The sequence below is a fragment of the Stegodyphus dumicola genome, chromosome 10 (genome assembly GCF_044657685.1).
Source record: "Stegodyphus dumicola isolate Sdum_Otavi_A_Nest chromosome 10, ASM4465768v1".
Taxonomy (NCBI): domain Eukaryota; kingdom Metazoa; phylum Arthropoda; class Arachnida; order Araneae; family Eresidae; genus Stegodyphus; species Stegodyphus dumicola.
Window position 1 is genome coordinate 170,533,735 of NC_140777.1, and position 24,655 is coordinate 170,558,389.

Sequence of the window (24,655 nt, forward strand, 5' to 3'; positions counted from 1 at the left end):
AATTAAGTCTATGAAATCAAATTGGTAAAGAATATATGCTTATTAATATTGCAGATATATTCTTCATGCAAGAAATAATAGTTTCTCACAGACATCAAATAACGCATTCAAAGCAGGTAAATATTGTGTATAAAATCACTAAGTTTCTCTCTTTTATTTGAAAATAAGATTTCATTAGTTGTTTAAATACTAATAAAATAAAGTCTACTCTTTCATTTTAGTTATATTAATAACAGAATGTTTTTCAACTCAGAATTAATTTACATTAGAAATATCTTAGAAAATTTTCAGCTGTTATATGAAAAGAATACTTCATTTTTGATGAGAAGCCACTCACACTTTATTAACTTAACTGAGGAAGGAGCACTTTATTGGAAAATAATGATTCCTAAAAATATGCAATTCTGGCTTCTGTAGTGTTGATTACTGATGTGATGCTTTTTTGGCAGTAGATGGAACACAGAGATGACTTTATATAATACATCAATTTCACAAGATTAAGATAAACGCAAATCAAGACTCAAATGGAGACATACATACAAGAAAAGTAAACGTCTTACAACTTAAAAAAAAAAAAAATAATAATTTGTAGAGACATAAGGGTATTTTTTGGAAGTAGGCAAGAGGAAAAATTAGCAACGCCTTCGCCGGGAATCGAACCACAGACTTCTGGAATACCGGCCCGGCGTGCAGAACCGCTACACCACGAAGGCACGCTAGGAAGGCGGGAGAAATACCTTATAAATTAATTACTTTCTTCGCACGAGAACCGCACGCGGCTCTCGAGCCTGTGTTTCATACATTGCCAGTAACATATATATTATTATTTATCTGTTTTATTATTATTATTATTACATTATATACATGTATATTTATTATTACATTACATACATGTAAAAGATTAAATTAGCAGCATAAATTAATTTCCATTCTCTATTCTAAAAATAGTAACCCCTCTCTGCATTGCGTCATTTGGAGACTATTCTATGTCATATGATTCTTACGCAATTCTGATGATGTAAATGGAACTAAAACTCAACCAGCCAATATTACAGAAATATTAACTGTCCAATCAAAATGCTTTGAAAACCAAAACTAACTCAGTCTGACTTGAGATGTCTTCCTGAACATTACGTACTTGCTTTCTATGCTTTGCCTTGGCTAGACTGTAGTCCGTCTGCTGCTGCTCTTTTGCTACAAAATTATCAAAAATGTAAGCTTTTTGGAACAGTCACATTTAATGCGCCGACTTGTGTGTAGTCGCAACATGTTGCTAAAAAAAACTGAAGATTTAATCTGCATTGAACCCCAATTTCCTGGTCATTGCTTTGTTTTTTGTTTGTATTACATACATATATATATATATATATTACATATAAAATAGCATAATGTCTATATATGTAACATAATGTAATGTAATGTGTTTAGAATTTCTAGAATAAAGGGATAAAAGGATTAAAAAATGTGCCTGTATTTTAAAACATGACTATCGGGATATGAGCAGTAAATTACATCTTCCTGTAAAATTTGTCCTACTTTTGTTTGTAAGTTATTTTGTCATAAACTTTGTAAATTACTTAATTATTTTCTATAAGTTTTCTTTATATTGTAATAATCAAACTACATACAGTGATCAGAGCAGATACAAATAAACTCTTCATTCAACCGAATCTTCAATCAAAGAAGGTTTGCAGTGTTCTTCCCATTTCACGCCATATTTGCCATTCCAGAAGCTTATTGTATTAACAGAGGAAACCAGTATAATTCTTTGATGTAATGACACTTTACAAAAAATGCTGTAATTTAAATTCACTGAATATTTTGTTATGGAGTTTTAATTAAAAAATTGCATTCCAAGTGTTGGGTTCAAATATTTTCTCAGAAACAAATGTCTAAATTGTGAGTTCTGTGGACTAGCTGTTCCGCATGTACTACGGAACTTTCGAACTTTCATATGAGAAGAGTTTTAGCACTTTTTTCATTCAGTTATATCGTCGCATTCCATTTAAAACTTTATTTAGATTTTGATTTGGTAAATAATAGCAGTCAAAAATCAGTTTCTGATCAAAAATGCGAATCTTTTATCATTTGGTTTCTAATGGCATTACACTGCAATGGGAGTGTCCGGAATTTTTCCGTCAAAAACAGAAACATTATTGACATTAAACATTTTTTAACATGACGGATTTCAGTGAATCGCTTGATAAAAAATGATGTAAATTTAAATGAAGTGAAATAAAATGTGTCTATTTTGCAAGCTCTTCCAATACTTTCATCTATAACAACTTATTCATTATTATTAGATCATTGAAAGCCTGAAAGGATTACTCTTCCTGTGGAGAGCTCGCTTTAAAATAATTAGTTCGCATATGAGCTATTTGACGAGGAAAATCATGAAGCCTTTATGCAGCCGCTCCATTTAACCGCTGAGACTTGGATCTAAGTTGATTATAGTTTCATGAGTTTAGTTGCATGACCACTAGTCAGCTGCTTCCACACATCGCGGATATTAAAGAAACACTTCGCAAGCATTCGAATACTATATGAGGTACTTTTTCCCCTCCTTTCCGCATGTCTTCGTGGTATAACTGGAAGTACGTTCTACTGGCAATCGGAACACCCAGAGTTCAAATCCCGGCGAAGGAATTTCGGATTTCTTCAGCTTCCTGCTTCAAAAAATTTAAAAATTATTCTGGAACTGGCACTTTATTTGAAAGGTAGTGGACGATAATTTGCCCTTTAAAAGGTGGAACATATAAGGTATTTTCTTCCTTCTTTCCGCATACCTTCGTGGTGTAACAGGAAGCATGCTTGAAGTTCGGAGTTCGAATCTCCGCGAAAGAAACTGCAAGTTTTTTTCCGTTTTTCCATCGATATAATCTAATGACTCTACAACTATGCGTAGAACCGCAGCTCCTAGCTGGTGTGTCACCTCACAGATGTTCAAGATATAGTACAACATCGTCGCCGAGGGTATAATTTTTCATGGTGCCTCAACGTGTGGCGTCAATTTAACCAAAAAGACGTAATTAGCCCCCAGTTCTGCGTAAAGGCTATTTCTGCTTAGCAGCTCCCGGGGAATTAGAAGCTTACCAACCAGCGCCTTATATGCTTTAGCAGGAATTTGACCACTATATCTGAATGTGTAAAGGAAAAGTGCCATAACGAGGGTAGTCGGGTTGAAGGAATATGTAACACTGTGAAAATAAAACGTATATATGGTAGGATTACGAGCGCTACGTTGCCTATTCACCTTGCACCAAGTTTGTCGTCATTGTTAACTGCAATTTTCCCATCGCACAACAAGCAACTGCTGTTTATACGGATAGTTCAAAAGGAAGAGCAGGAACAGGAACCGTCTGGTAACCTTGTAGTCCACGCCCTGAGGTAAGAAGCTTCACATCAGTACATCGATGTTTCAGGCTGAACTCGTAGCCTTTCAATGGGTACCGGCGCAGACTTGGTAATCTCTTGGTTGGTAAGATCTTGGGCAATGGAACAGCTGAAGACTTTGCGAAGAGATCAGCTAACAAGTTCACTGAAGGTACGCTTTCCCGCCTCATATCCTAAAGTTGAACCCAGCACTGAACTTTCTAAACAATGGTAAAACTATTGAAACATGATCATTACAGGTTGAAGAATGTACAGCATATTTTTTAATAACGATCAGAACTTTATTACCGCTGTCAGCAATATACCTAATAACTAAAAGGGCACGGTCCAAATATTTATCTCTTGCTTGTTTAAGCCTTAGAAATAATGACCTTTGCATCTGCGGTAGCGTCGAAAATTCTGATCACTTTTTATTTGATTGCATATATGCCTGTAACTGTTATGTTATAAGACCCTCCATGACCCATCAACAAGCTTGAGTCAGAAGCACCAGCAAAAACATATATGCTTTCAGTCACACAAGACATTATACTGCCGTTGCTAAGAATATAACTAACAGCCTCGAATAATTCTCAGCTATTTCCCTTCTCGAACCTCTCAAAAAAGAACCGGCAGACTATGTACATTTGTATTTTCTTATGCATTCCCCCCTCTTCATATGGACTATATCGTACCTCGTACCTTGTACCTTATACTACATAATTTTAAGATTTTTACACTTGCTCAATAATGTATAGCTTTGTTGTATGATTCGCCTTATTTAATACTATAATTCGTTAATATTTTGATAATACATTGTTCTGTTACACAAATTTATTAATATAAGGTAATTTTATGCCTTACTTTTAACTTTATTCATATGGAAATGCTTATGTAAATATTATCATATCCACATTTCGTTACTGCGTATTCTGCTACAAATGATTATGGTTTAGTAATAGTTTTAGTACCTTTATCATAGTGCATCTTTGAATATTGTATTTAACTATACTGTTTCCTGCCGTGCATGCAAATAATGCAATTATAAGAATTCAGTTGCTTGAGCCTATTGAATATCTTCTTCCCTGCTAGACTTCTTACTATTAACTGACCGACAAATTTCCATCTTTAGATAAACATATTTGGTTTGCATCCCAAGGACAAACCTGGCGGACATGGCACAAGCGTGAAGCTAGAAGATAGTTCCGATAATGATATTTCCGGCCGAAAACCTAACTAAACCCAGTGGATGGCTGGCCCATTATCGATGGAAAAGAAAGAAAAGAATCAAATTAGGCAGTATTACTATAAGATTATTTGTATAATGGACAAATTCATTCAGTACTCACAAGTACTGCTATTCAAACAGACTTAAAAGTTTAGAAACAATATTTTGTTGTTGCTAGTACCAATCTCACTCGTCTGAAAAAAGTCAGCACAATCCACGGCTTCATCGTGGCAAGGAGTCATATGCGTCTGCCTATATGGTGCTTAATGCGCCTGCCTATATGGAGCCTATATTGTATTGGCGACAGCCCGATTTTAGCTCAATTCCGCCCCCAATTTTGAAAGAAAGCGCCTCGGCTGGACGGGTCCGAGGGTCTCCCACCCTCTTTCCCTACCAGCAACCTCTCGAGACATTTCTCCCACCTTCTTGGCGAGCTTTTGTGGTGTGGTGGTCTGCACACTGGGCCGGTATTCCAGAGGTCTGTGGTTCAATTCCCGGAGAAGGTGTTTGCTCACTTTTCATCTTCCCTGCTTCCAAAAAATCTGAATGTATCTACATAGTAATTGAAACAGTTCAACTGCTGAAAAATTCTTTCATAAAGAAAGGAATAAGACTTACATTTTGAGAAAACTGTCCTTTGAAACCGTTTTAATGCTTAGAGAAACAGTAGAAAAAAATAAATGAAACTGAAATAATACTGGTAAAATTTTGAAAAAAAAAAAAAAAAAAAAAAAAAAAAAAAAAAAAAAAAAAAAAAGATACTACAATGTGCAACAAACGAAAGAAGAACGAAAGAAATGTTTGCGAAAAGGAACGTAACACACGATACTACGAGAAAACTAGAGTAAAACCAATGACACTTTCTAATTATTTTGTTGTGGAGAAAGGAGCATCAACTTCATATAACACAATAACATCTGTCAATCTTGGGCTGCCGCTTGTGGATACTTTCAGTGAAAAGATTTAAGATATTTCAAGATTTAAGATATCTGCAGTTATATTCCTAGTAAGTATCAATAAGTGAATTGTTAAGTGTACTTGGGTAGTCACCATATTGGCACCAAATTGAGAATAAAAAGATGTTTCACAAAATCAAATGTATTTTCATTTCGTTGGACGTCTAAATCGAAATCTCCCATCATACTAATAGGAACATCTATATCTACAGTAAACTTTCCATCGGCCAATAAAGGCATTTTAAATTATGTATCTTATTTCTCATGCCATCGACCAGTTTTATAAACGGTTATTTTGAATGAATAAATGCAATAAATGAAAAATAAAATAAATAAAAAATCTGAAAGGTTAAAGATTTTAAATTAAGTCCAAAGGGCCTTTTTTTTTAACGTTTTGTGTGTTACCTTATTTATTAAATATCCTGTTCTACGTACTCAAACCATAAAACTCAGTTCAACAGCAATATCGCAAAATAATTTTAAAATGAGCCTATCTTTAGAATTTCCGATGCAGTCTCGCGCGCTGGAGATAAAAAGGTTTTTTTTTCTTGTACAGTGGTGGCATTGCTCTCTTTGAAATAGTTTAGTTTGTTAATCAAAAATTCTTTAATGTCTGACAAAATATGAAATCGATAATAAAACACATTTCAAATTCAAATCAGGACTTCCATATGCCTATATTTTATGGAAGATTACGTTATTCAAATTTTGATGGCTGTAGGTACCGTTGTTTTATCACAATGCGAGAAGCATAAATACATTTATGCAGATTCTTCATTATTTAATTTCTTTAAATGTAATACAGGGCGATAATATTTGGTGGCAACAATTTGAAAAGTGAAACAACGCTTATCGTGAATCGACGCAAGAGGCCAAAACGAAATTAATAGTCTTTTTGTGCAAATTACCCCTTTGGCCTAATAAATGAAAAATATATGTGTATGTAAAATCTTTTGTTTGTTTTTGTTCTATAGCATCTTCATACTTCCATTAGTAAGCCTCAAACACCAGTGACACTTCAAACCAAAAGGGAGAACACACCGTCAATGTTTTACGTTTTTTGTTTGCTTATATTTTGGTTTAGTATTATGGTTCTGCTTTCAAACAGTTTAAAAAAAAAGGGGGATATAAATTAATATTAACCTTCAGCAGATTAGTCATGTAGCCACTTCCGAGTTAATTTATAAATATTGGTTGTTTAAGTATTTATTGATACAAATGCAGGTGAAATAATTTCGTGCCATGCAGACTTGTATGTAAAAATAATCATTATAGTTCTTTCTGCAAAATATTTATCTCTTTGTCGTAGGCATTGTGGAGACATTAGGATTTTTTGGAAGCAGGCAAGATGAAAAATTAACCGGGAATCGAACCACTGACCTCTGGAATACCGGCCCAGCGTGCAGAAACACTACACCCCGAAGGCACGCTAGAAAAGTGGGAGAAATACCTGATATGCTCCTCTTTTTAAAGGGCGACTGAGGCTTTCAGGGGATCCAATCGCCAAATCCTCGGTGTGGAGAAACCTCATCCAACACCTTTTAGAAGGCGGGAGAAATATCTTATAAAATATTTATTTTGAAGACACATATCCTACTTTATTTATGAACGTGCAGTATTAATTTTTCATTCTAAATGAACCTTGAAATTTAAATGAAACTGCAATGATTAACGAAAGGAAATTCATAACGTTGAAATTTTCTGAAATGATTTATGATTAGGGCTAAACATAAGACTTCATTTGGAATTTAAGATTTTGCATGTGAAAAGTGTAGAAATTCTTCCTGCGAATAGATTTATGGAAGTGGTAAATCAGTTATTTTGTACGCATGCTAGCCAAAAATGAAAAACCTTCCACATGCCTCTGGGGTTTAGACAGAGTTGATTCCTAACGTAATCATTTCGAAGACTGCATTAAAGTGGAAGACAATTTCCGACATTCCGCCTTAGGTCTTCCGACAAAGCCGCCATATAGTCTCCTTTTCTGTACAATATTATACGCTGCACAGAAAATGGGTTCGAGAAACAAACCAGCTTGCAGTTCGTTGATAGTTGGCTTTAATTGGGATTACGTTTGGAAGACATTTTGTGATGGTTTACTACGGATTTCATTTTTGGAACTGCTTTACTGCTGGAATTAATGTTTTAATAAATTTTGAAAACTGAGAAAGCTTTATCAGTGAGATGAATCTTTTGACACTTTATTACTTTCACAGTCTGTTAATCTTTCATGATAAACTTGAAGAATTTTTTTTCTAAATTCAGATGTAGTAAAAAGGATTCAATATTAATTGGAAGAAAACTAAAAACTAGCCAAAAAGTCTCATCTGTCTTTTGTAAAAGATCTAATTTGCAAATGGCAAATCACCTTCTTAGAAGGTGGCATTTATCAACAGAGAATCAGAATACTCTTGTTATTTGTTACTATTAAATATTTTAATTAACTAAGGTGAAAATAGCAGCAAGTTGGTTTAGCAAATTTCTGTATTCATTCGTAATTTACAATTTACATTTGGAATAAATAGTTTTAAGATTTGGACTCCTCACAATTTTTTAATAAATTTATACAATCCTGGCGTAAAAGTCTTTAAACGAAGCTATTCTATTTGTAATGTTATCAATGCTATTTAAAAAAATTGTTTTGAGAAGCAACTAAACAGGAAAAAGTTGAAACAGCAAACAGTACTTACATATTACCCTGTCGACCGCTGAAGTTAACTATCATCGAGCCACGAAAGTTGACGCGGATCCCGGAAAGTTGCACCGATCGTTTCTACAGAATTATGAAAAAACCTGAAGCCTCTTTATTTAACAAACAATCAGTATTCGGTATAGTTTTGTATTCCTAAGAATAATTGATTTTTACTGTTTCGTTAGATTGTCCGGTTGTTGTAATCTATTACTATTTCGTCGGCCATGTTCAAATAACTATATCGTATACACACTTTTTGTCTCATAAACACAAATTTTTTAATGGTAGGATTTCATAATTTTGGAAATAATTTATAAGGTATTTCTCCCGCCTTCTTGGCTTGCCTTCGTGGTGTGGTGCTCTGCACGCTGGGGGCGTATTCCAGAGGTGCGTGGTTTGATTCCCGGCGAAGGCGTTGCAAATTTTTCACATCTTGCCTGCTTCCAAAAATACCTAATGTCTCTATAGTGGCGCCAAAACTAAAAAGGTGTTGAATGATGATTCTCCACTCCCAGGATTTAGCGATTGGGTCCCTTAAAACCCAAGCCGCCCTTTAAAAGGGGGAGTATATAAGATATTTCTCCTGCCTTCTTGGTATACCTTCGTGGTGTAATGGTCTGCACGCTGGGCGTGTATTCTAGAGGTCCGTGGTTCGATTCCCGGCGAAGGCGTTGCAAATTTTTCACATTTTGTCTGCTTTCAAAAATACCTAATGTTTCTACAAATTTACTGCTTGCTCTTTTGTAGGAGATAAAACCAAATTTTTAAATTTTTTTTAAATGTAAGAAAAACTACAACAAAACAGTTAATTTATATCGTTATAGATAAACACAAAATGTGGCTTTTCGAAACAGTCAGGTTGCCTCACACGAAAGCGCACATGTTACGAGTATGTTGCTACGTCACACTTGTGCATAACTGGTGATAACTCGTGTTACTTGGTGTCATTTTCACACTCAATAGGATAACTAAGAACTAAGCAGACAATAATTTTCTCTTAATGCATACTTAATAGCAACAAGGAGAATTAAATAGTATTTAAAAATATTTAAATTCTAAGAGGATAGAATACAAAGCTAAGAGCTAAATTATTGCTCGTGAATTCTTATGTAAGGATGCACACATAAGAAAAAAATGTTAGATAAAGTAAAGGAGAAATGAAGAGAATTAATTTCACATTATGAAGAAACACAAGTATAACATTTGTTGATAATTAATATAGAAAACTACATGTAAACTACCCGAAGTATAGTAGCATGTTTTTAGGTTTATCAAATTGATAATAAAATGTGAAAAAATGTAATAACTCTTCACGTAAAAATTCATGCATTCAAGAAACAAATTAATGTTGTTTTCCCAAACCAGTTAGGCTTATGTACTCGCGTTATATTGGCCTATTATATATATTTTCGTTTTCATGAAATCATTGCGTAACGGTATTGTATGAAAATGGTCGTTGTCGTTCCCAAATAGGGATTACAAGAATGTTCTTTTTGTGATGAAAGTTTGCCAAAGATTAAAAAAAAATCATATTAATTTGAGAGGTATTAACATTTTTTCCTACAAAACAAGTTTTAATCTAACCTTGTATGTATTTTTAATAACGCGCTGTATATATGATTTCTTGAAGGTTAACCATTACTTTCGTAACATTTTCTTTTTAATGGGTAATTGCAATTTAATAACTGTCATAAACTAAGGTATAACTTACCGAAGATCTTCATTCCAAGCTTTACATTTATCGCTAGATTTTTTTATTACATATTGCAGGCCTTTTAGTGCTTGTTATTTAAACACTTATCAAGGCTGTGTTGTAAGCTCTGAAGAAGTACAAAATTATAAAAAATATTAACCTTAATTCTACCTTAGAATATTCTCATATTTGAAATAGAACTTAATGGTCATTTTAAATACAGGGCTATTACAAGTAGTGAATTACAAAGGAAAGATCTTTCATTGCATCTTACAAGAATATTTAGTAGCAAATGATTTTAAACAGTCGTGTAAAGCAGTGGGAAATGCTTGTGAAGTTTTGGTGGAAAAATTTTTACCTCCAGATTCTCGTCTTGATATTATGATTACTTCTTACAGTCACGTCACACTATTTTGTTTTCCAGCATGTGCAGTTTTGTTTCAATTTTTATGACATGATTTTTCTACAATAATTCAGGTCACCTGCAAATAATCTGTATATACAGCAAAAAAAAATTGTTTTCCTTTTTCTAAAATTATTCCCGCATCTGTTGTTCCGATCACATATTCTAATTGGTTATGTAATATCGCGACATATCATTAAAGTTTCTCACAGATTGTATCTGTCTTATTCATCTACCCTTTTATTTTATAGGTTCATTTTATATCATTTTTTTAAATTCTCACTTACTTTAGTTACGCTTCCCATTGAGTTTGAAATTAGATGTCTGAATTTTCTAAAATTTTGGAATTTATTTCTCATGTGTATGACGTTCCAAAACACCAAGCAAACAAAATCTGTAACTTATTTTCATTTTTACTTAAAAGTAAAGAAAAAAAATTACTGTGATATTTTCTACAGCTACACTCAGAGACAGGTAAGCTGTTTACGGAAAGTAAGAATTCGAGTGTAAAGGAATGAAGATTTGGTGAATCTTTACATTATGGTAACTTAAATATTTTTTGGCAAAACTTTGGCGACCAACCCTGCTACAGCAACCTGCTAGTTTTTTTTTGGACGCCATTTTGTTTTCACGAACTAGAGGCTTTTTTTTTTTTTTTTTTTTTTTTTTTTTTTTTTAAACTCAACATTTTTTTCAACAATCTGTTAGCCAAATTACGCTTATGCTAGAACTTTTATGGAACAAAAGTGCTTAATCATGACGAAGATTAGGTGCGAAATTGGGAGAAAGTGTAGAATCGCCCACTGCTTGCCGCGTTTTTAAGAATTGCATATACACTGTATCCATGTACACGTCGACCTATTTTCACTTAAAAAACGTCCCAGAATTGCACAAAAATGGCATTGCGCACACTCTTGACTTTATACATGTACACATCGACCTATTTCACTTAAAAAGTCAAAGAAAATTGACAAAAATCCAATTCTTCTTACTCTTGTAAAAAGCGCCAAACAAATAAGTGGACGATTCTGCGCTTTAGCAGCGAAATTGTTTCTAAGTGCTTATTATCTAAAATCCCCATTGGAATTTTTCGGAAAATGTCACATTACATGTCTCATGATCTCTAATTTCTTTGAGACAAAATAATCTGTGATTCGAACTGTGTACTTCTCAGATTATTGCTAAAGTCCTAGCTAGTAACCTTTATAGCCTTACCAAAATGTCGCCAAACTACCTGTTACCATATTCTAAAGATTAGCCGAAGATTTACCTTAAAACCATCGTAAGTCCATGAGCCGAACTTCATGAGACACGTCTGCTCGTCGAATGGAAAATATTCGACGTCTATCTCGCAGGAGCTTTTATAGATAGCCGGAGGTTTCCATTGGATTGTCCCCCTGCTGTCCAGTTGAGCTTTCGTCTCTAAAGTTACCTCGAAGTTCCCATCCGCACTGTAAAACAAGCACCACTTATAAAGTATAATATTCATAAAACACAAAACGTTTTAAAATACAAAAATTATCGTGAATAAAATGTTGATAATTTACAGTTTATGTGGTAAATATGTTAAGATTTAGTTGGATGTATAATCAGGAAGAATGTAATTTTCAGAGATTTTCTTTTAATTCTTGAAAGTGTCTAATAAATTTTTTAGGGCATTAGTTTCACTTTTGAATCTATTTATTGAACTGTATGTGAAGAAATCTAATCAGAAATGTGCGTACTGAAATCTAATCAGTGCACAGTCAGCAATGCTGTAAGTCGCTCTGGTTACTTGCTAGCATTGCTGACAAGTAGAAATTGTTCCCAGGTTACGTTTACAATACATGCCACTTTGAACACGGGGTGTTTATAAATGAAGCGTGAGGTTTTCAAAATTAATAATAAATTGATGTATTAACTTACCCGTGTAAAACCTACACCGTAAGCATTGGCAATTGCCCAAGTTTTTCACATGCTACTTGCTAGCTGCTTGTCATGCTTGCTGTGAAACTGCATCGTCAATTTCGAAGATGGCACTGCATCAAGACAAATGCTTTCTGTGTGCTCCATTATGAGGATTCAGATCTTTGGTTTCAGTGTAGCGTAAGTTTTGTGCACGTTTTCTGTGCGGTGTCCCACGAGAAAGTGCACGGCTCATTTTTCTTCAAACAAGAAACTGTGATCGGTGACTCATTGCTACACATGTTGGAAGTCTAATTGTTCCAACAATTAATTTAATCCATTGAATGTTACCCTAGCTAAACACAAATTATGATGATTGCGTTTTGCAACTGGACGGTGCTCTGGCCCGTTTTTTCACGAGAATATACGAGAGGTTTTTAATCGTCTTCTTCACCAATGCAGAACTGGACCTGCTGCAACAGCAGACAACAACCTTCTCCGCTGGCATCCGGATTGAGCACCATGCGAGTTCTTTCTTTGGGGGTTTGCTAAATACCGAGTTTATGTACCGCCAATGCCCATGTCTCTTGAGGAAGTCTGTGATCAGATAAAACAGTGTTAAAACCGTCACGGCGAACATGTTACACCGAGTATAGGAAGAATTTGATTATTGTGTTAGATGCGTAAATGTGTATTGCATTATAAGGTATTTCTTTCTCCCTTTCTGCATGTCTTCGTGGTGTAACGGTAGCACACTCGGCTCGTATTCGAGAGGCCCAGGGTCGAGTCCCGGCGAGGTCACTGCATATGTTTGACGACTTTTGCTTCAAGAAAAATCCTAAGGGCACTACAGTGGCGCCGGAACTAAAAGGTGGCGTATGATCCTTCTTCACCACCAGGATTTAGCGAGTGGGTCCTCTAATCCCCAGTCGTCCTTTAAAACGAGGAGTACATAAGTTATTTTCTCCCTCCTTTCTGTATGCCTTCGTTGTGTAACGGTAGCACGCTCGACGCGTATTCGAGAGGGCGAGGTTCGAGTCCCGGCAAGGACGTTGTACATTTTTCATGTCTCTTGCTTCAAAATAACCTAATGCCTCTACAGTAGGACCAAGGGTGCACATATTGAAGGATTGTGATTAATGCATCAGAAACATGGTCAGTTGCCGCTGCTTATGCTGCAAGGTTTGCCGATATAAAGTAATACATCGATTAATTATTCATTTTTAAAACCGCACCATTCATTTATAAACAGTCTGTATTTTTACATTTTCATGCAGACAACCTGTGCCGTAGAAAATACAGGACATTATGTAACCTGAAACTAAAACTGGCTATCAAATATAAGCACATATTACAATTTGCTTATCTATGGTAAATAACAAGAAATGTTACAGATTATTAAGTAATATCAATATAAAATAATGTTCAAAGAGTATTGAATGATACCATAAGAAAGTGCATAATTAATTAATATGGGAAGCTTAGCACTGAAGCCTCGATAACCGCGACCTGTCTGCTTTTCTAGTAAATAGGCCGAACTGCTTAAGAGCAACATACAGCTAACTCATACAAAGCCTCAGTAACGGTCTATGCAAATGGAAAAGCTTTACGAAAACCCATGTTCTATGCAGATCATTTATGTTTATTTGAATATAACAAAACACACGAGGACTTTCTGATTAAGAAAAGAAATGCTTTCAATGCTAAATGGTACTTACGTATTATCGCAACCAGGTTGGCGCGATTTGTAAGTTTGAGTAAAAAAGTATGAATAGAAAGAAAATGTACATTTATTAATTACAGATAATTTTTAATACAGTTTTTTATATTATTTTGTTTTAAAATATAAAATAGCAATTAAACCCTTCCGGTTTCGAATTTGAATAAGTTGCAGAATTATTTTTTCGGCGGAAATCTTTTGGCTATTGCTTTTAGCACTAACTGAAAACCGTCTTCGATATTAACAGCTTGAGCTTGGCGACATATAAATTCAATGAGTCAACAGTTTTGTCAGCAATTCCCATCTCTTCTGCACAAAATTTAATTGAGGTTAACTCTTTACACCAACAATAAATGAAGCGCACCGCTGTCACAAATGAAATTCGGCTACCTTCAAACCAATTCTCACACCCAAATGTTGATTGCACTCTTCGACGTTACATTTCCAGAAGATTTGCTTTCCAAAATACAGTTTCATTTTATGAGAATTTTTACAAGTACGTTCGTTCGGTATAATTCCATATCCCTGCAACAATTCAACAGCATCTTTTTCACTCGCAGGCATTTCAGGGCATTCAATCTAACCAGTAAGAAAAATAATTTCTTTACGAAAAACTACGTACAACACGTAGGGTTGCCGTAAGTAGGGTCGCCAAATTTGGCGATTTATTCGAATTTTGGCCTGGTTGCGTTAATACGTAAGTACCTGATAAATTTTGAGAAACTCGCTCATATTCATGTTGCATACGTCGGGAAACCTCATGCAATTAGCCCGTTATTCGAGATTTGAGTCATTCCGCTTGGTAGACGTACATCAATTTCAAGTTGCAGGAAAGCGTTGTAGGACTCTAAAAATTTGTCAACCAGTCTAACTGAGATTACTTCCATTTAAGGTTAGCAGATCGTACGTCACAGAAAAAAAATAGCCAACACAGAACTTACGTATTAACACAACCATCGTAGCGCAATTTGAGGATTTTTAACAGATGAAAATGTAAAAGTTGCTTATCATGTCAAGTTGGTAGTTTTCGAGAATTTTTTTTAGAAAGATTCCCAAACTGTCGATATTTATAGTAAGTCAGCAGACATTATCAACATATGAAGAGAAAAAACACCAAGATAAAGAAAAAGAATTCAGCGATATAAAATACAAATTTTAATTATTAAATAAGGATTACGTGACACATTAAAAAATAAAACACTTGCATTCTTCACCAAAACTTTTTGAATTCTTCCCAAGTGCACAGCGATCTGTTTTAACATGGTTGTCTCAAGAATGGTTATGCGCATGGTTGCCAGAGTTTGGCACACCCTGAAAATTTGGCGATTTTCTACCAAGGCGATTCCGATAACACGTAAGTACCGAAAACTCAGCATCATTAATAAAGTAAAAAAATAAGAATAACAATTCAGTATAAAGTCATTTAGTACGGAAATCTAGTTATGAAGGAATCCAGTATTGCATTTATTGTAACTTGAATTCTCGGTACATATATATTAACACAATCACCTTAAGAGAAGTCACAAATTTTCGAAATGCCCTAAACTTTGGCAATCATGCTCATAATAGATTTTCAGTTTTAGCGAGATACGTCGCCATATGCGTATATATATATATATTGTTGTTTTTGTTGTATTTCAACGTTTTGTATAGAAAAATCATGATGTTTGTTTCGAAATCAATTTTAAAATTTAATTAACGTGAGATATTGGAGCAAAATTTCTACAAAAATACATTTTACCGAAAAATCGCTTAAAGGGAACAATAGCTTTGAATCTAGTCTTAAAGTGATTGTCATGAAAGTTCCAGTAGAGGGGTTGCTATTGGGTTTATTGGATGATTTTTGGATAAATACATAACTAAGATATATGCTTAATTAAACCCTCTTAAAAAACGGAAACCTGAAATAAAATCAGATACAGGAAAACAGTAGCTATATTTATTGCTCCTTAACTAACTAAACAAAGAAACTGTAACTAAAAACATTGTACTAAAAAAGAATATAAGACCAAACAGCAGATATAAAATAAGAAATAGAATTTTGTATAGCCCTTTTCGTATGAAGTGCATTTTTAGCGTATGTGGCGCCATTTTACGTTATCCTACAAGCGCACAACAGATTAGGTATGACATTTAGTGTCGGGATCAACAAAAATGATTATATTGATTTACTGAGAAGTATTCGAAATCCCAAACAGTGGTAACCCTTACAATGAAAAAAGGTAACATTTACGATTAGATGAAAAATGTGGTTGCGGGTGCGATGGTTATAAGACGAGGAACGCAGCTAAACGTCGCTGGGAACGAAGCTAAATAATCTGGCAATGCTTGGAGCCAAGTAAATACGCCTACATAAAACAAAACAAACAAACAAAAAATATAAAAGCTTTCAGATTTTATATTACGCCAAATTTTTCATTTACACGCGCATACGCGTTTTTAGAGCATTTGGGCTAGCGCTCTTTCGGGGTAAAAATGTTTAAAAACAGCATATCTTTAGAATTTCCGAATACTGGAGGTAAAAATGTATTATTCCGTACAGTGATGCTTCTGCTCGCTTTGAAATCGTCGAGTTTGTTAATCAAAAATTCGTTAAAGTATTACAAATATGAAATAGATAATAAAACAAGTTGGAAATTTAAAATTTGGGCTTCCAAGTACCCATATTCGGATGGAGAACTATGTTTTCCAAAATTGGATGGTTCTACCGTTGTTTTTTCGCAGTGGGAGAAACATACTAACATTCCTGTAGATGTTTCATTATTTAAGTTCTTTAAATATAATAGAGGGCGATAATATTTAGTGGCAACAATTTGAAAAGTGATTCAAGGCTTTTAGTGATTCGACGCTAAATACCGTTTCGAGACTAATAGTGTCTCTGGGCTAATGACTAATAGTGCCTAATAGTGTCTAATAATTCGAGACTAATAGTGTCTCTGGGCTAATGACTAATAGTGCCTAATAGTGTCTAATAATTCGAGACTAATAGTGTCTCTGGGCTAGTGACTAATAGTGCCTAATAGTGTCTAATAATTCGAGACTAATAGTGTTTCTGGGCTAATGACTAATAGTGCCTAATAATGTCTAATAATTCGAGACTAATAGTGTCTCTGGGCTAATGACTAATAGTGCCTAATAGTGTCTAATAATTCGAGACTAATAGTGTGTCTGGGCTAATGACTAATAGTGCCTAATAGCGTCTATTAATTTGAGACTAATAGTGTCTCTGGGCTAATGACTAATAGTGTCTATTAATTCGAGACTAATAGTGTCTCTGGGCAAATGACTAATAGTGCCTAATAGTGTCTAATAATTCGAGACTAATAGTGTCTCTGGGCTAATGACTAATAGTGCCTAATAGTGTCTAATAATGCCTAATAGTGTCTAATAATTCGAGACTAATAGTGTCTCTGGGCTAATGGCTAATAGTGCCTAATAGTGTCTATTAATTCGAGACTAATAGTGTCTCTGGGCCAGTTTGGCTAAAAAAAGAGAAATGGTATGGACGCTAAGGAAAAAGAACCAATTTTTTATAATAATGATAAAAACAAAAACACTCACTTATTATAGAGGACGATGTCCGGCCTCCATATATGGTCAGAGGGCACATGAAGCATGTCCACCCCTCCGTACTCCCTCGGATCCCAAGTCAGTTTATAGTCGTTCCAATACTGAAAATTATTCAAATGTTTCTATCATATACAGAACTTCAAAATGAAAGAAATAAGATGTAATACTTAAAAATTCATATTCATTATTATTTTATTTCAGCTTATTTTCATTACAACTATATACAGTAACTCCGACTTGCGTAATGCGGGACTTACGTAAATTTGCAGTTGCGTTAGCTCACACTCAAACTGAAACCTATCAATTCGAAATAAGAACTCCCTAAACAATTCTTTAACTCGACACATAGTTCGCGCATTCAAACAATAGTCTTCCGGATTTTTAAGTCACATTTTTATCACCGGTAGTGCTCCTTATTATTTACCCCAAGGTCAGTGGCCAAATAAGGTTAGGCTCTTTCCTATACTGACGTCACTTACTTACAGAAATGTAAAAAGCGAAGACAGAAAGGGAGTGGGGAAGAAGTTGCTTTTTAGCAGACTGGATGTCAGTGACATGATATAAGAGCAAAACATATTCTATAGTTAACTCCGTGTTCTATAGTTCTATAGTTAACTCTGAACTCATATATCTGCCTTTGATTCGAAACTCAAAACCGAATGTGTTGGTAATAAATCTAAAAAACAAATGTCTAAAACTACTTTAGAAGAAGAGTTTAAAATAATTTGTATGTATAAAGACAGAAAAATTACGCTTAAAGTTAAAAAAACAACTATAAAAAGCGTATGTAACTTGAATGGTTTTGCAGCTAACAACAAGGAACGTGCACAAGATCTTTATTTTGTCACACCTGACATGTCTTCAAATTACATAACTGTGAATTATACAAAAAATAAATTTAAATAAAAACATCATAAATGCCATATTACGCGAGGTAGAGAAAAGTTTGCGTTATAACATTTTATAGATGCAGAGAAAAATTTAACAAAGTGTGTGGTCATTCCTGACCATAATGTTAAGTTACGCATTTATTTTCCAAGATGTGTATTATATTAGTTATTATCTATTAGTTCCTACGGCAGCTATGAATAACTCCTTGAAACTCTGCAAGAATGCTAGATGAAGACCGCTGAGATACAAATCAGTCTCCTGCTGCATTACATACTGTTCTCCCAGATTTTAATCTGGAAAATATGCAGGCCATTCTTGTCGCAAGATTGCTTCGCCTTCTAGGTAATCGGACATTAGAGCAGCTCTATGGAGACAAGCATTATCATCCCTTAGGAGGAAATTATTACCTATTGCATCCTTAAATAATTTGACAAGCCGCCCAGACGGTATAGTGGTTAGGGAAGCCTGACTGCGATACCGAAAGGCCTGGGTTCGAATCCCGGAGAAGGCATAGTTGTAGCTGTCCGTCCTTTCATAGGAGGCAATGGTGGCCCACTTATTAGGTGCCTCCATAATAAAGAGACTACGATATCTGGCCTTAGTTATAGATTAATGGACTTTGTCAAACTTGTAACTATTCACAATCTGCCACTGGAAAAAAATAATTTGACATTAAATAAACTCATCTCTATAAATTGCAGCATTATTAGTTGCATTGGTTATGTGTAGGTCAGTGTCGCCATTCAGTATGATGTTCGCACCTACTGCGAATCCACCTCCTTGTACCGATGTCTTTCATGGATGTTTTCAGGTCGTTCTGCAACAAAATCTATGGTGCTCCGACCAGAGCGATTTCTGCACCATTGCAACCGGGCACATTGTTCAGTGGAATGCAAATCGCGGGATTCTTTGCATACAGCTTTATTTTATGCATTTGCGCTTACTCTCTGAACTCATGCATCTGGCTGAACCAGAATATATCAGGATAGTCTCAAATGAACTTAGAATATATCTGAATAGTCGAGTTCCTGTAGCTTCAGAAAACCTCACTGCAGTCTGGGCTAATGTCAGTTGTCTATTTCCTTTTACAATCTTTACCAAATAACGGATCTAAGAGTCTGTTGTGACATGGTTTCGACCTATCTGCATATATTTCCAGTTCTTTAAACCGTTTTAAAATACTTGACATGATACCTTTGGGTACGTTTTGGTCTGTATGGACCTTGCACTGCCAATCTTGCTTCCATCATCCCAACTGCGTACTAATTCTCACAATCCGTCAGATGTCTTTTCATCGATGTATTTCGCATTCCACACGCTAAATTCTATAAAACTACTGGTACAATCTTTGAAATAAAAGTCCTTTCACTCCTATCCTCATGTACTGAAAGAACAGATGCAAAATTTTGTATTTCTGTTCACAGAAAATGAATCCTATTGGACTACATGATAACATTACAGCTTGTGCTACTAATCAGTAATTTTGCAATGGACTTTACTGAATAAAATTAACATTACGCACCTTGCATAGTTGTTCCTGTAATATTTCCACGAATTTATATCCATATTAGGTGAGGATATAAAACCAAAGAGCCTAATTATCTGTCACAAGACACTTTGCTTTCATTTGAAAAGTGTTTCAATTTGTTTGCATATTCTTTTGCATAATTTTCGTGGTTTTATATTTTATATACGAATAAATACTTCTGCATGATGTTTCATTTACAAAATAACACTATGTGAATAGTACATATATACATATGTAAAAAATATGCATACATACTAAAAATGATATAAGATATTGCAATTTAGCAGTTTACAGATTCGATTTACGTAAAGTTGTTGAAGTTATGTAAATGTTTATTACGTACGTTTGCTCATGCAATTCGAGAAGATTACTACAATAAAAGTTCGTGAACGTTTAAAATTATTAAAAACGCCACTTCAGATTGGAGTCAATTTTGAATAAAACTTAGCCAATCTCGAGGATGATCTGCCATAGGCCGCTCTCCATCCGCTTTTTGCCCTTAGTTTTAAAATTTACATGAAGTGTTTCAGTTTCAATAAAATTCGTATGCATTTCAGTATTTCCCTCAATACATTTTCTTATTTTTGCTTAATAAAAAGTTGAGTTTTTAATAAAAATATTGAGGACAAAGCAAGCAAAAAGGGACTTAGTATGCTAGTCCAGTCTCAATCAAAATATGTTTGTCGATGTTTCAGTTTGGGCAAGATATTTAGTGTACATCAACATGAAATTTCATGTGAGTCACGTGAGCTTGTCTCCAAACAGAACTGGAATTTTAAAAGATTTCCCAAACAGCAGTGACTCCAAAATTGAGAATATGACCAAATTTTCTTTTGGTAAATGTAAATTTTAAAGCAAATAAATTATTTGCTTATTAGTAACGTATTTTTATTTCATACACTTAAGGAGTAGCTTCCTTTCTTACAATAATGCAGGAAAAGAAAAAATCATTGGAAACAAAAAATCATTGGAAACAAAACAATATGTTGCACATAAAATAGACATTAAGAGATTTTTGTTTAAAAAATTGAGAAATATGCTACAAGATTTCTTTTGTTTTGAATAAATATGAAATTGTCAATCATTGCTTCTAAATATCTTACAGAACACGTGTAAATGATGCTTGCTTGTTATTTTGTGAACCTACACAGCACCTACGTTTTGAGCATGGATCATAGAATCTCAAAAATACTGATGTCAAGGAACTGTGGAGTACGCAGTTGTTGCCCACAGTGATAAACACACATTTTCACATTTTGTGCCGTATGTTTGGGATTATTCTCCTGCTGAAATATAAAATCTTTACTCAAGCCTAACTTAATAGTACTTTTCGTCTAGTTTATAGTATCAAAATCAATGAAAACATGCTTCCCAGCTTCGTTTGGGGCCATATGATCCAAACCTAAGAGATTTATTCGCATGTCTTTAACATTTGATATAAGGTTTTAGGCTTTAATTTTGAAAACTTATGAACGGTTTCTTTCTTGCTATTGTAATGTTATAACCACCTTATCTGATGACATTTCGGATGGTTTGGGCACAAATATGCCGAATATTGGGTGCAGAGTTGGCTGTTCGCTTTGGTTTAGAGCTACCTGTCTAAGATGAGAGATGCCTTCGTGGAGGATTTTCTAAGGGAAGCTGCTCGTATGGACGTTAAACATGGAGAAAACAGCTAAAACTCCTACGCAGCCAGCCCGTTTACGTGGAATCGAAGCCAAGTTTGAACTAACAGGATTCAGCGAGTTTACCGCTCCGGCATTGCTTAGCTAATGGCTGCAGAGACTTTTATAGCAAGTGTGGGGGTACTTAACTTTGAGATTAAATTAGATTTCTTGCCACGTTTTTCTTTTTTGTAACTGCGCTCAGAATTCTTCTTCTCTTTTACTTTCATTTTCAACCCATCCTTCTCTTTTATATTATACAATTATTTTCTCCGCACACGTGTGACTTTGTCCTCAGCGATTTCAGGATCAGATTTACTACTCTTCGAGAATCTTAAACTTTCTTACTTCCCTAGTGGTTTCTCTTCAAGGTTTCATATTGTCTTACAAAATCATAGATTAAAATTTAATAAACAGGCTGTGTTGAGGAATAACCAGTAATTGTTCACAATAACGATTCGAAGTTATCGTTAAAATTTTAGCTTTAAAAAATAGTGGTACTTACAGAAATTTTTTAAAAGATGTATTTTCATTTTTGTTTCATAAAATCTGAATAATAATGTCTTTGAATTTCATAAAAAAAAAGCATGTTTTAATGTAATACTTTTACTCTTCTCTATGTGGAGAATCAAATGGCCAGCAGGTTTATGCATAATTATAAAATTTCACAAATCTTGTGTCTTGCTTGAAATTTATAAAAGCAAGCATAAAATTTTGCAAAAATTTAAGCAAAATGTTTTTGGAGTCACCGTACATCAAATTGACTTGCTGCAAGAAATTAATCAGAATATGGTATCTTTACATGCGTTTTGTCATAGCACAATAATTAAGTTTTCCTAATCTTTTATTTAAAAGGAAACAAGAAAAATGAATAGTAAGTTAAATAATTAAAAAAAAAAAAAAAAAAAAAAAAAAAAAAAAAAAAAAAAACTAGAGGCAAGACAGCTGACATCCTGCAGTACATTTTATATCCTGAGAATTCAGTTTATTGCATTGCTCTACTTTGCTCTACTTAGAAAGGATACCTAATCTGTGAGCTGAAATATTTGCATTTCTAGTCAAAATAACTCTCGTCCTACATTGCCGCACAGAGCAATTGCTAATTAAGGCATAGATTTCGTGACATAAATCATCAAAGCTTTATAATAATAATAACAAGAATAATAAAAAGAAAGAAAATCTGAAAGTTTTCAGATTTTATATTAAGCCTCAACGGTCGTCTTTTGCATTTACAGACACATACACTTTTCGAGAACATTTGGGATAACATTGGGCTGAAACACTGGGGCATTTGGGTTGAAAATATTTTAAAACAGCATATTTTTAGAAGCTCCGATTGACAGTTTCGTGGGTAGAGATAAAAATGCTTTATTCCGTACAGTGTGGGATTGCTGCTTTGAAATCGTATTGAGTTTTTAATAAAAAATTCTCTAAAGTTTTACAAAATATGAAGTAGACAATAAAGCAAATTCCAAATTTGGGCTTCTAGGTGCTCGTATTCGGGTGGATGGCTACGTTATTCGAAATTTGATAGCTGTAGGTACCTTCGTTTTTTAACAATGCAAGAAACATACACACGTTCATGCAGATTCTTTATTATTTAATTTCTTTAAATATAATACAGAACGATAATATTTGGTGGCAACAATTTGAAATGTGATTCAGACTTTTATTATGATTCAAAGCAAACTCCCGTTCTGAGCCTAATAGCCCTTCTTGGTTAACGCCATTTGGGCTACTAATAATAAAATAATGCTATTCTTATGCTCCAGTTCTTTTGTTTAAGATAGAGTAGCGCACTGAAATAATTGATTACGATCTAGGATTGTGGAATTTCAATTCAAAGTTTTTCTGTACTTCTACGCCGCGCAGTGGCGCGTAACTCAGGGAAGGAAGGCTAACCTCCCTCCCCGAATAGAATTGTGGATTAGAGAGTAAACTGTAATAGAGATCTGGATGAACTTGAACCTCAGCTCATTCAGATAACTGAAAAATACCGACAACTGTTTTCTTTCTTCGGTTTTTATTTATTGATTGATTAACAAAGTATACGAAAGTCATATTCATATTTTCTTACAAAATCATACATTAAAATTTAATAAACAGGCTGTGTCGAGGAATAACCAGTAATTGTTCACAGTAACGATTCGAAGTTATTGTTAAAATTTTAGCTTTAAAAATAGTGGTAATTACAAGAGAGGAAGAGAGTAATGACTAAGATAGGAATGTTTTCAGGGAGGATTATTTTGAGGTAAGCTAACACGCTTTTAAGTTGCAGAAAGGGAACATCATGAAATTCCCATTAATTTTCATTCTGTTTTAAAGACCCGGTAAAATTTTACAATTGGCTGTCGCTTGTTTTTTGGCGATTCTTTTTGATGCCAAGATTGGCGCCAGGAAGGCACAATTTCAAGCTGGCAGCTACACAAAACCAAAATAAGAAGTCAAAGAATTGCACAAATTCGGTGTCCATGTACACATCGATCTATTTTCACTTAAAAAAAATCAGAGAATTTCACAAATTAGGCATTGCGCACTGCCTTAACTTTGTCCATGTTTACATCGATCTATTTTCACTTAAAAAATCAGGAAGCTAGAACAAAGTTAAAACTATCATGGTAATCAGAAATGAGGTTTCATCGCCAAAATTAAACAAAATTCGTTGCTAATTGCAGAAGCATCCATTTCTACACTAAAGCCTAAAGACCATTTGTTTGTCCAAAATGGTAATGAGTTTACCTACGTAAAACAAACTTTTATGATTGAACCTTAATTCGCAACGCATTATTACCAAAAATCTGTTGAAGCGTTTAACCCTTTCCGGCACGCTACCTTTTAAAGTCGGAGTTTTGATAAAAAAGGTAGGCAGTTTAATTAGGCCTAGAGGAGTACACAAGTAAAATTTTGTGAAGATAGCACTTATCGTTTTAATTCTGTGGGTGTGCCCAAAGTGGCACACTGATTGAATAGAGCTTCGAAAAGAGTGCTGAAGCGAGCATTGTTGCCAATGAACTGACCGAAGAGATGCGAAGAATACAGACTCTCAGTTGTCCT

At 34.4% G+C, this 24,655-nt stretch overlaps 1 protein-coding gene across 2 annotated transcripts in view; it reads right to left on the reverse strand.

Annotated features, from left to right (window-relative positions):
- The window catches only part of LOC118191464 (acetylcholine receptor subunit alpha-like), a 319,754-nt gene that overhangs the window by 50,729 nt on the left and 244,370 nt on the right, over positions 1–24,655 (reverse strand). For both annotated transcript variants that reach the window (XM_085825870.1, XM_085825869.1), the window contains exons 4-5: positions 17,510–17,619; positions 11,615–11,795 (exon numbers count right to left, since the gene is read on the reverse strand). In XM_085825870.1, coding sequence (XP_085681996.1) covers positions 11,615–11,795; positions 17,510–17,619 — 291 coding nt within the window. The remainder of the gene's footprint in view (positions 1–11,614; positions 11,796–17,509; positions 17,620–24,655) is intronic.